This window comes from Dryobates pubescens, chromosome 43, assembly GCF_014839835.1.
Source record: "Dryobates pubescens isolate bDryPub1 chromosome 43, bDryPub1.pri, whole genome shotgun sequence".
NCBI lineage: Eukaryota > Metazoa > Chordata > Aves > Piciformes > Picidae > Dryobates > Dryobates pubescens.
The window spans coordinates 104590-116711 of record NC_071654.1 but is presented as its reverse complement, the minus strand read 5'-3'; the positions used below and the strand labels follow the sequence as shown (position 1 = coordinate 116711).

Below are 12122 nucleotides of genomic sequence, written 5' to 3'. Positions count from 1 at the left end.
GTCAGGACAAGCAGTTCAAGGTGTCTCTGCTGCTGAGGAAACCTGGAGGGGTTTCATTGATCCAAAGGGCCAAGCCCTGACCTCCCAGCCCCTGGCAAGGCAGATCCTGTCCCTCACCTGTGGCTCAGGGCTCTGCTGGAGACAGTGGGGGTGGTGGGGAGTGAGGATGAGCAGTGACCAGGGTAGGACCTTGACGATTGCTGTGGTTTGCTTGCAAAGAGACAACTCCTGCTGAAAAGGAATGAAAGGTACCTTTAAAAATCAGATGCTCTGTGCAATCAAAACCTCTCCAATTAGCTGCAGAAACCTTGGCAATAATGAGAGGTTCAGCAGTATTTAATGAGCCCCATGGAGTATTTGGGGCTGATCCTTAGGTACTGCCAGGAGACTCTGCCAAGGTACTGCCAAGAAGCCTCTCAACAAGTCCAAGTCAGAAGCAAACTCCAAAGTACCTTGAAGCACTGATTGGCCTCACTGAGGCTTGTTACTGACAAAGGCTCCCCAGGGACTCGTTACAGCAGCTTGTTAGAGGCCAGGATTGAAGGGAGACAAAGGCAAAGTGCAGGGGAGAAAAACTTGCCTTTGGCCTAGGAAGCAGAAAGGCCAAGCCCTGACCACTGCCCTTGGCCTAGAAGAACTGCAAAGCCTCAAAGCCAAGTTTCTCCTCATAGGCCTTGGTGGCAGAGGCCACTGCCAGAGCCAAAGGGCACAAAAAACCTTGGTCCTGTTGGGCCTGTCAGCCTAGCCAGAGCCCTTGGCCATCCCTACTGCAGCCTCTCTTACACTGTCCCATGCCTGCAGCTCTTTCTCTTCAGGCTGCTGACACCAATCTTGCTTCCCCAGCCAGCTCTCCCCCTGCCATTTCCATCCTTTCCCTGAGCTGTCTCAGCTCTCCCTGCCATTTCCTGACACCTCTGGATGGCCTCATGCATAGCAGCTCTGCCCTTTGAGGGATATTTCTTTGGCCTCCTCTCCGGTCTGAACCTTCCAAGTTGTACTTTTTGAAGGTTTAGGATAAGTCTGAACACAGCTGGTGACCAAACCAATGTCTTGTGACAAAACCTAGAGATTCCAAAACAGGCAGTGCAAGGTGAGGAGAACTTCTCCTGGCTAGCTGATGGAAGGGAAAACTCAAGGTTCTCCAAACAAACAACAGGAAGAAGTGACTCAGAGAACTGGAAAAACTCAACAGCTAAGGCTGTGCAGTGTTGGCAGCCAGGAAAAAGATGTGCTCAAGCACCAGCCAGCAGCAGAGGCCACTTGATTCCTACACATCATGGCTTATATATTTTCCTTTCTGTGTCCATGTGTCACTGCTGTGTCTCGGAGCTGGTGCTTCACTGCTGCGGCTCGGGTTCGATCCCCGGTCAGTGATTAGTGATCAGGACAATGGGACAAAAGAAAAGCCTATGAGGAAAGACTAAGGGAGCTAGGGTTGCTTAGCCTGGAGAAGAGGAGACTCAGGGGTGACCTTATCACTCTCTACAACTACCTGAAGGGAGGTTGTAAACAGGCGGATGATGGTCTCTTCTCCCAGGCAGCCAGTACCAGAACAAGAGGACACAGTCTCCGGCTGTGCCAGGGGAGGTTTAGGTTGGATGTTCGGAAGAGTTCTACACAGAGAGAGTGACTGCCCATTAGAATGGGTTGCCTAGGGAGGTGGTGGAGTCGCCATCATTGGAGGTGTTCAGGAGGAGACTTGATGGGGTGCTTGGTGCCATGGGTTAGTTGTTTAGGTGGTGTTGGATTGGTTGATGGGTTGGACGCGATGATCTTGAAGGTCTCTTCCAACCTGGTTTATTCTACTCTATTCTAAAAGCAAGTCACCAGAACTCCCTCCCATTCCCCCAGAGAGCGTGTTAGGGGTCATGTTACAGTATGGGGATGATGAGGAGTTGAGAAAGGGAAAATCAAAGGCAAAAATGGTTTACTACTGTATGCAAGTATGGCCAAAAAAGCCATGAAGACCTTATGTGTTTTGGCCCATGCTTGGATCTTTGGATGATTGGATTTGCCAAGCTTTGAACCACCATGTGAATTCTAAACAGTGTTTTAGTAAGGAAGAAGCTGAATATGCTGCTGTCTGGATTAGGGCTTCACTCCCTACCCCTGTTCCCATATTTACATTAACAACTGAGGATAAGGACAAGGAGAAATGGGAACCTTGGGATAACTCCCCACCACCTTACCAGAACCTGAACAGGGGTCCCCTGCAACCAACAGCCCCGCTTCCTGCTCATTCACCACCTCCAAGAAGCAGGGTTAGGAATGACCAAGAAGAAGGTAATATAGGTTTACATCCACTCAGGGAAGTGCCTATGGGGGGGCATCAGGGAGGAATAGGATTTGTCACTGTCCCTCTTAATACATCAGATGTCTGCAGTTTCAAGAAAGAGATGGGTACCTTGTTAGATGACCCCTGAGGTGTAGCTGAGAGGCTGGACCAATTTTTGGGTCCCAATATATATACCTGGAAAGAGATGCAGTCTATTTTGAGTATTCTATTCACTGCAGAGGAAAGAAACATGATCAGACAGGCTGGCATGAGAATATGGGAGAGGCAGAATCAGGGGGGCCACCAGGAGGTCAGAAATGGCCTAATCAAGATCCTCAGTGGGACCATCAACAGCTTCTAGGGAGACAGAATATGGGAGACCTGAGGACTATATTAATAGAAGGAATCAAAGAAGCTGTGCCAAGAGGAAAAAAAAATGATAAAGCTTTTAGTGAGCACCAAAGAAAGGATGAGTCTCCTATGGAGTGGATGGTCAGATTAAAGAGAAGCTTGCAGATGTATTCTGGAATAGATCCCAGTTCTGCAGCTGGGGTGATACTTCTCAGGACGCGGTTTGTGGCAAATCATGGGCAGATATTAGAAAGAATTTGGAAAATATCTGAGGATTGGCAAGACAGAGGTGTAGAGGAATTACTATGTGAAGCTCAGAAAGTGTTTGTAAGAAGGAATGAAGAGAAACAGAAGGCAAGAGCTAGAATGTTGGTAACTGCTGTAAGGGAATATCAGAAATCAGGCAGCTGCTCGGACTTCTGGGGTGCTGTTGATTATGGATAGAGAGGGAAAAAAAGGTAAAATATTTATATGAGAAATTAGAACTCAATAGCAATATTAAATGGAGTCCAGAAGGTGATGAGTGATTGGAGAAATAAAAAGGATGTTGATTGATGCCCTGTTTTAAATGTGCCTGACATGGACAAACCATTTGATCTTATTGTAAGCACATCGAACCATACAGCATATGGGGTGTTGACCCAGGACTGGACTGGAAGTGAAAACCCTGTAGGGCATTGTTCCAGGTAATTAGACTCTGTAAGTAGGTGAGGGCCAATGTGCTTATCAGCAGCCCTTAGTAGTAGAGGAGGCCCAGAAAGCAACTTTTTATTTTGTTCTGGTCTCAGATCCCACCTTTGGGATTCCTGAGACATAAAATTAAAGCTGGGGGTAAAGTGTTGATAAAAACTTGGGAAGGAGAGTCACTAATTTCCCCCTGGGAAGGATCTTGTCTTGCTTTTGTTAACAACAGCTCCAGCTGTCCGTACCAGAGAACAAGGTTGGACACATGTTTGTGAGCAAAAGGAGCACTTCAGGAGTGTGCCTCTGAACCTGACTGCCTGCACAGAAAAAGCAAAACTTGCTCCAGGATGAATTCCACACTACTTATGCAGATGGTCTGAAGTACCTCCGTGCCTGCAGTTAGTGCTGGCAGATCAGATAAGTACTCAAATAGATGTAACACCTGTGACACCTCAGTCTGAAGGCTCTGGAGCCAGCGAGACAAAGCCACCTTTGGAAACATCTGACACTGTGTGACATTGAATCTGCACTGCAAGAAAACATCGAGGAAAGCCCCCATTTCATTCTGTGTATAAAACATCCTGGGAGCTGATGGCATTGGGGATGGGTAAAGTGTAGATGTTGTAAGCAATGGTATTTGTTATAATGGAGGAGTATTTTATCCTGACTGAACTGGAAGAAGTCCAATCAAAAAAATCTAAGCCCATGTCCCCAGGTGTGGATAAATTCTCCTCCAACATCAGTAATGGCAAACAGGTTGAATTAGTAATTAGGCCTACTAAAACTTAACTTTTTCTGCTGCACTATAATGATGTGCTGAGAGTGTGTGTGGTTATAAATGTATGCTGTTGTAGTTATGCAATGAGGTTTCCTGTGGGTTCAAAAACTTTAACTTCTTGATTATCAAATGTCAATTGGCTTGTTGGAACAATTGTAACATTGATCTATGTGGTTATGATTTGACAGAGGATTCATCTATGTTCTCTGTGTTAAAGTACCAAAAACTCTGTTCGGCGAGTGGGACCACAGAGACTGCAATGCAGACAGCCAACATGCAACCAGAGTTAAAGGACTGGTGGATCCACCCACTGAATGGACTGTGGTACCCCAAATGGAGGACATAAAGATGGTCATGAGATGAGTTCCATGATCAGAATAGGAGTGGTAATGGTCCTTGCCTGAAAACATCACAAACTAGAAACAGGTCAGGGTTCGAAATTGGTACAACCTCCCTGGGCAAGGGCAGGAGACATGGTCCCAGCAGAGCATTGGTGGGGACTGAAGGAGGCAAGACCGGGTAGACCTCTGTAATTGCCACGAAGAAGATCTAGAGCCATGGCTGTGGGCAGCAACCCCATAGGCCCTGTGAGTGGAGCTGCAAGTCAAACCAGACTCCTAATTCCCAGGATTAACCACTCAGAGGGAGAAAGTTGTCACCAGATATCCCATCCCCACTCCTGTGTATGGTGCCTAGTAAAGTGAAAGAGGAAATATTTTCAGGCAAGGAACATCAGTTGTTATTCCATTCCCCCAGGAAGTTGAAATGGGATTCCTTTTGCTTGTTGTAGAACTGTTGCCAAGTTAGGTTATCATGGCTCAAGCCAAATGTAGTAGAAAGAAGGGGAGGGGTTGTGAGAAATTGTGTTTGATGTTTGGCTTTGGCAAGGGGAATTACTGGGGAGCCTGGGGTTCGGTGGTTGGGCTGATTGGTTGGGGAAGGTCTGTATTGTGTGGGGCACTGGGAGAGAAAGGTGAGGCGCCAACAGGTCTAAAGACTGGCCGAGTCAGGAGTGCAGGTTTTGTCTCAGTCCTGATGGAGAGGGGTGGGAGCGTGCTGGGGAATAGATGAATCATATCTGAATATGTCTGTTCGCCGTCTCTGTAAATTCAACTCGTGTTGTTAGGGGGCGCCTCTGGCAAACTCGCTCTGTGCCCAGCGCTGTGTTGCCTTTATTTGATAATAAACTGGTTATAAATTTCAGCAGTGAGTTTGTTTCTCACAAGGTTTTGCTTCCTTCCTTTGTGTTTGAGTCCCCAGGTTCCCACCGCCTGCTGCGGAACATCTTGGGGCTGCCTCCAGCCCTCGCAGCAGCCTCTCTCGGGTTGCAATCAGCTTAGGTTGGGCTCAGGTTGGCTTTGAGCTTTTTCCCTTCGGCTGTGAGCTGAAGGCAGCTCAGGAAGAAAGTTCTGACTGCAGCTGCAGAGAGAGGACTTGGGGCCGCAGGAGGAAGCTTGAGGAGGGGTTTGGAGGAGCCCAGAGCGCTTGTGCAGGGCAGAGACACAAAGAGGTCCCTGAGCCATAGCCGCCACCCCCAGCGCTCCCCGGCCCCGCACCTCACGACCCCGCAGCTCTATCGCGACACCCCAGGCACTGCTCCAGCGCTCCGCAGCCTCTGGCCGGGAGGCAGCCCCAATGGTGCCCGCGGCCGGCAGGGGCGGTTCCGTGATGAGACTTGGAGGCGTGGTTGAGCTGCTGTGGCAGCTCTGATTGGCTGTGGCTGCCTGGCCTAGTGCAGCAACAATGGCGGCCGCGGCCGGCAGCGGCAGCTCCTCGCTGTGCCTCGGCAGCGCCCAGGGGGAGGAGCTGCCGAGCCCCCGGCGCCTCTCATTGGCTGCAGCTGCCCGGGCGTGGGCGGGACTTCCTCTGCGGCCCCAGCCCTGCAGGCGCTGCCAGTGCCAGGTGGGCGCCGGGGGCGGAGGGGCCGGGCCAGGGCCTCCCTCGCAGCGCTCTGTGCTCGGCAGCGGCCTGCCGGGGCTGGCTGTCAGCAGCTTGGTGTGCGCTGAGCTCTGGGTCGGCCTGGTGCTGTGCGTGGCCTTTGTGCGGGCTGCTGGTGGGGTGAGGGAATGTGTGGGGCTTGGGAGGGGCTGGTGAGGGGGATGTGGGAAGGGTCGGGGTGTGAGGGTCGTGTGGTGGAGTTGGGGAGGGGTGTGTGGGGCTTTGGGGGGAGGTGTTGGGGGTTGTGGGGTGCGGGAGGGTGGTCGGGGTGTAGCGGGGTGCTTAGGGTTGTGGTAGGGTTTGTGTGTTGGGAGCTGTTGGTGCTGGGGTAGGCTGTGTGTGGCTGTGGTGTGGGTCGGGGTGGGGAGGCTTGGAGTGGGGAGTGCTGGGGTGCTGCGAGGGGGTGGGTGTGGGTGTAGGGAGCTGCGTGTGTCTGTGGGCAGGGTGTGGGGAGCTGTGGGGGTGTGGTGTTGGGGGGTGTGTGTGTCTGTGGGGGGTGTGTGGGGTAGGGCAGAGGTGTTGGGGGTGGGTGGGTGTCGTGGGTGGGGTTGTGGGAGGGGTGTGTGGGGTGGGGTCGGGTCGGGGTGGGTGTATTTGGGGGCTCCTTGTGGTGCTGTGCTGCTGCCTCCCCCTGCTCGGGGCAGCTGCAGGCCCCCTTTGGCTGCTGCTGTGCTGCAGGCGGAGCCATGGGGGGGCTGCAGGGGCTGGCCCTGGCCCTGTGTCCCTGTGCTGGGGGCTGGGCTGGCAGCAGAGCTGAGCTGGCAGCGGCACTGTGGGGGCTGCTGTGTGCAGGAGAGGTGGTGGTGAGCGTGGGGGGTGGCTGGCAGCAGAGGCTGCTGTGGGGGGGTGTGGGGGAGCCCTGGGGGGTCGGAGGCTTTGTGCCGGCAGCTGCCGGGCGGCTGCTGTGCTGAAGGGCAGCGGCTGGGCTGAGGGCCAGGCGCGGGGGGGAGCTGTGGGCAGGCTGTGTGCTGGGTGCCATGGGGGTGGCAGTCGTGGGTGCTGTGCTGAGCCTGAGCTTAGGAGCGCCTGGGGCTGGGCTCAGCTGGGTTTGGCTGTGCTGGGGGTGGTGGCATCCGAGGCCTCTGTGCTCTGCAAGCTCTTGAGGCACAAAGATTCCCTGGGGGGTTGCAGAGTGATTCTCAGTTTTTTGCTGTGTGGCTGCAGGCTGAGAGCTGTGCAGAGCTTTTGTCAGCTCTGCTGGCAGGAAGCATGGTCAGAAGCAGACTGCTCTGCTGCAGCTGCCCTGCCCCTGGGGAAGTGCTTGCTGGCAGGCAGCCAAATGAGGCTGAGCTGTTGAGTGTCTGCTTGTGGCTGAGGAGCTGCACTGACTTGGACTGAAAGGTTTGGCTTGGGCTGGGGGCAGCCTGTTCTGGATGGTTTTGGTGGTGAAAAGTCCTGCAGGTTCCTTGGAGGAGCTTCAGCAGAAGACAAAGCAATTCCCTTGCTGCACTTTGCTGTGCAGTGAGCTGGGAAGGGAAGGAAATGATTGCTGCAAGTGAGCAAAGCAATTGCAGTGCTCTGCAAGTGCTGCTGCCAGCCAAGGGCTTGAAGGAGGTTGAAAGTCAAGTGGTGTGCAGGGATTGGTGTGGGGAAGTGTTTGGCTTCTTGTGGCCAAGTCAAGCTTTCCTTGTGCAGGAGGAGAGTGACAGCCTGGGCTATGCAATCCCTGGGGCCCTGGAGCCCTTCTGGAGTGGTTTTCTTCTGTAGAGCTTTGCAGCCCAGCTGCAGGTCTGCTGTTGCTTGAAGCTCTTGCTGGTTGTTTTGTGCAACCTTGGGTGCTGGATCAGTCTCTTGGCTCAGTTTGGTCCTTTCTCTTGGGGCCAGGTTCAGCTCCCTTTGGTTTGGCAGCTGAGCACAGCTTGAGGCTTTTGCTGCAATGGTTTTTGTGCTGGCAGCATTCTGTACTGCCAGCTGGAGTGCTGTGTGCAGCTCTGGTGCCCCCAGGAGGGGCAGGAGGTTGAGCTTGGGAGCTGGGTCTTGACCTTGGGAAGTGGTTCTGACCTTGGGAAGTGGTTCTGTCCTTAGTTGCTGGCTCTGAGCCTGGGAGCTGAGTCTGCACTTTCGATTTGAGTATGAGCTTGGGGGCTTCTGGCCTTGGTTGCTGGTTCTTGAGCTAGGGGTACTGGTGCTGGGCTCGGGAAGTGGTTCTGGGCTTGGGGTCTGGGTCTGGCTTGGGGTTTGAGTCTGACCTTGGGTGCTGGTTCTTGAGCTTGGGAAGTGATTCTGATCTTAGTTGCTGGGTCTGTGCTTAGGGGTCAGGCTCTGGGCTTGGGAGCTGGTTCCTGAGTTTGGGGGCTGGCTCTGGGCTCAGGGGCTGATTCTTGAGCTTGGGAAGTGATTCTGACCTTAGCTGCTGGTTCTCGAACTTGGGGGCTGGCTCTGGGCTTGGGGCTTGGTTCTTGAGATTGGGACATGGTTCTGACCTTAGTTGCTGGTTCTAGAGCTCAAAGTTGGCTCTGAGCTTGGGAAGTGGTTCTGGGCTCAGTGTCTGGGTCTGAGCTCAGGAGCTTGTTGTTGATTCAGGGCTGGCTCTGGGCTCAGGGGCTGGGTCTTGAGCTCGGGGCCTGCTTTTTTGAGCTTGGGAAGTGGTTCTGACATTAGTTGCTGGCTGTGGAGCTCAGGGGCTGGCTCTGAGCTTGGGAAGTGGATCTGAGCTTAGTTGCTGGCTCTGAGCCCAGGAGCTGAGTCTGCATGTTAGATTTGAGTGTGAGCTTGGGGGCTGGTGGGCTGGTTCTTGATCTTGAGAAGTTGTTCTGAGCTTAGTTGCTGGTTCTTGAGCTTAGGAGCTGGCTCTGAGCTTGGGGGCTGCTTCTTGAGCTCAGGGGTCAGGCTCTGGGCTCAGGGCCTGGCACTGAACTCGGGGGCTGGTTCTGGAGCTGGGAAGTGGTTCTGACCTTAGTTGCTGGCTCTTGAGCTCGCAGACTGGTGCTGGGCTTGAGGGTTAGCTCTGGGCTTGGGAAGTGGTTCTTGAGCTAAGGAAATTGGTTGGGGGTTGGTTCTGACCTTAGTTGCTGGTTCCTGGGCTTGGGGGTCAGGCTCTGGGCTTGGGCACTGCCTCTGAGCTCAGGAAGTGGTTCTGGGCTTGGAGGTTCTTGAGCTTGGGAAGTAGTTCTGACCTTGGTTGCTGGTTCTAGAGCTCAGGGGCTGGCTCTGAGCTCAGGAAGTAGTTCTGGGCTTGTGGTTTGGGTCTGAGCTCAGGAGCTTGTTCCCTGAGCTCAGGGCTGCTCCCTGGGCCTGGGGGCTGGCTCTGGGCCTGGGGGCTGGCTCTGGGCCTGGGGGCTGGTTCTTAATCTCTGGGGCTGCCACTGAGCTCAGATTCTGGTTCTTGAGCTTGGGAAGTGGTTGTGACCTTAGCTGATGGCACTGAGCTTGGGAGCTGGCTCTGAACTTGGGAAGGGTTTCTGACCTTAGTTGCTGGTTCTCAAGCTCAGGGACTGGTGCTGGGCTCAGGGTCTGGCTGTGGGCTTGGTGGCTGCTTCTTGAGCTTTGGGGTCAGGCTCTGGGTTGGGAACTGGTTCTAGAGCTTGGGGGCTGGCTCTGAGCTGCAAGAGTTGAGCTGAAGTGGAACAGTGCCCTGCAGAGGCAAAAGCTTTTCCTTCCCAGTCAGCCCTTGGAATCATCTCCCCAGGGCAGTGGTGGATTCCCCTGCAGGGCAGAGTTGGAAGGCTCAGCTTGGCAGGGGGCTGGGCCAGCTCCTTTCAAGCCCAGTGTCAGCTGGCAAGGTTGGAGCAGCTGAGCCTTGGGGGCCCTTGCAGCCTGGCATTGTGTGCCAGCAGAGCTGTGCTGCTGGTTTGGAGGGCACTTGGAAAGCTTCTGGAGCATTGGTGCAGAGTGTGCAACACATCCCTGAGCCTAGAAACTCCCTCAGCTCTCTGCAGAATGAACTCTGCAGAGCTGGAAGAACTTTCCAGGAATGTGGCAGAGGTTTGGAGGAGTTGGGAAGGGATTTTGGTTCTCCTCCTTGTCCTGTTCCTTGTCCTCCTCTGCCTCCTCTTTTTCCTGCTCTCCCTGGAGACTGCCCTTAGACTCCTAGAATCCTGGAGTGGTTTGGGTTGTCAGGGAGCTGCAAAGGTGATGCAGTCCAAGCCCCTCTGCGGTCAGCAGGGACATCCTGCACTAGCTCAGGTTGCCCAGAGCCCTGTCCAGCCTGAGCTTGAACCTCTGCAGGGCTGGGACCTCAAGCCCCTCCCTGGGCAACCTGTTGCAGTGTTCCAGCAGCCTCCTGGTGCAGAACTTGTTCCTCCCCTCCACTCTCAATCTGCTCTGCTCTAGTTTGAAGCTGGCTGCAGTGCTGCAGGTGAAGTCTGAGCAGAGCCAAGTGCCAGGATGACCTCTGTCCATCTCTGGCCCTGCTGCTCTGGGTGCAGCCCAGGCTGCCCTTGGCCTTGTGGGCTGCAGGCTCCCCCTGTCTGTTCCTGTGCAGCTTCTTGTCCAGCAGCACCCCCCAGTCCTTTTGTGCAGGGCTGCTTCCTATGCCCTCCTCCCCCAGCCTGTGCTGCTTGTGAGGATTGTGCCAGGCCAGGGGCAGGACCCTGCCCTTGCTCTTGTTGAAGCTCAGGAGGTTGCCCTGGGCCCCCTCTGCAGCTTGTCCCCTTGAGCTCCTCCAGCTTGTTCTGCAGGGGATTGCCTTAGGTTTCAGGAGGCAGAGAGGCTCTCTTTGAGCCTTGTGAAAGGAGTTGCTGCAAAGCTGTGCCCAGAGGCTTGGATGGAATTGGGCAGTTTCCATGGCTGTGCTGTTCAGAGCTGCATCCTACAGTGCAAAGCATCAACCCCACAACAATCCATAGTGTGCCTGGGCCACGGGACCCAAGCAACCTCCCTAGGCCAAAGCTGCCTCCAGAGCTCCACCAAACCAGGCCAGAGCCCCAGGCCCCAAATGCCTTCCCCCTCCCCCATGCCTCTCTGCCCCTCCTCCCCCATGCCCAAGTGCTGGTAGGCAGCTCCCAGGTGAGCCAGGCCGCTCCAGGCCACAGTTGGCAGCACTGCCAAGGCCTCAAAACTCCTCTGCAGAGAGAGATCCCAGAAGATATTGCTGGGAGCAGAGAGGAAGGGCAAAGGAGTTTGGAGAGCCTGTGCTGTTCCTTTGTAGAGAGTGGGTGCAGGCCTTGTAGGAATGAACTGAGATAGATGACACTTTGTGGTGTCCCCCTGGACTCTGCTGTCCCTTCTGGAGGTCTCTGCTCTCTGGTGTAAGACATCCCAGTGCCTTCCACCCACCACAGGGATTCTCCTCCATGCTTTCATCCAGGGGCTTCTATGAGACCATGCTGGCTGTGTAGATCAGCCCTGGTGACATTGTGGGACCCTGGGGACTCTGAGAGGGCAGCAAGTGAGTGGAGCTGGAGCACTGGATGGAGAGATGGAGGGTGAAGGCTGCAGGGGGTGGGAGGGCTTAGTTCAGCAGCTGTGAGGCTCTGCCTGGCTCCTGCCTACAATGGTGCTGGCAGCAGCTGACCCCAGAAGCTCAAAGCCCCAAACCCTGCCTGGCTCAGGACAGTCCCCTGAGCCCTCCTGACATCCAGCACAGCCCAAGCAGGCAATCAGGGCTCCTAGCCACACAGCCCAGCCATCCCCCATGGCAGGAGTCACCGGAGGTCTCACTCCCTCTCTGTCCCCCTTGCTCTCCTCAGTTGCTGCCTGAGGTGTCTGCAGGGTCCCTCCCCAGCCCTCATCTGTAACCCCCCCTTGGCTTGGTGCTGTTCTTTCAGCCCTCCAGCTGATCCCAGCCTTTAGTCTCAGGCCCCTTCCATCCTTGTGCTGCTGCTTCCAGCCCAGTTCCTTAGAGGCTTCCTCAGCCACAGCATTTCCCACTCCACCCTTCCAGCTGCAGTGGCAGTGGGGGTGGGGGACACAGGCCCAAGGGACAGCCAAGGCAGCAGGGCCATGGATGTGCTAGGAATGAGGGAAAGGCCTGGGAATGGTCAGGCAGGAATTAGGCCTTGTCCCCCCAAAAAGGGAGAGGATGCAGGGCCCAGGTGGCAAATGTGTGTGCAGGGCATGGCAGAATCTGGCAGCATTTGAGGAGGTGAAAGGAGTGAATTGTGCTGCAGCTCTGCATGTGTCAGCTGGGAGATGAACAGCAGCCCCTGGGCACTG

General features: G+C 54.7%; 1 protein-coding gene across 1 annotated transcript in view; it reads left to right on the top strand.

Moving 5' to 3' along the window:
• Nucleotides 1-12122, top strand: part of LOC128899309 (zinc finger protein 721-like) — a 586691-nt gene that overhangs the window by 527136 nt on the left and 47433 nt on the right. Inside the window, 1 exon segment of the mRNA XM_054177689.1 lies at nt 2020-2033. Coding sequence (XP_054033664.1) covers nt 2020-2033 — 14 coding nt within the window.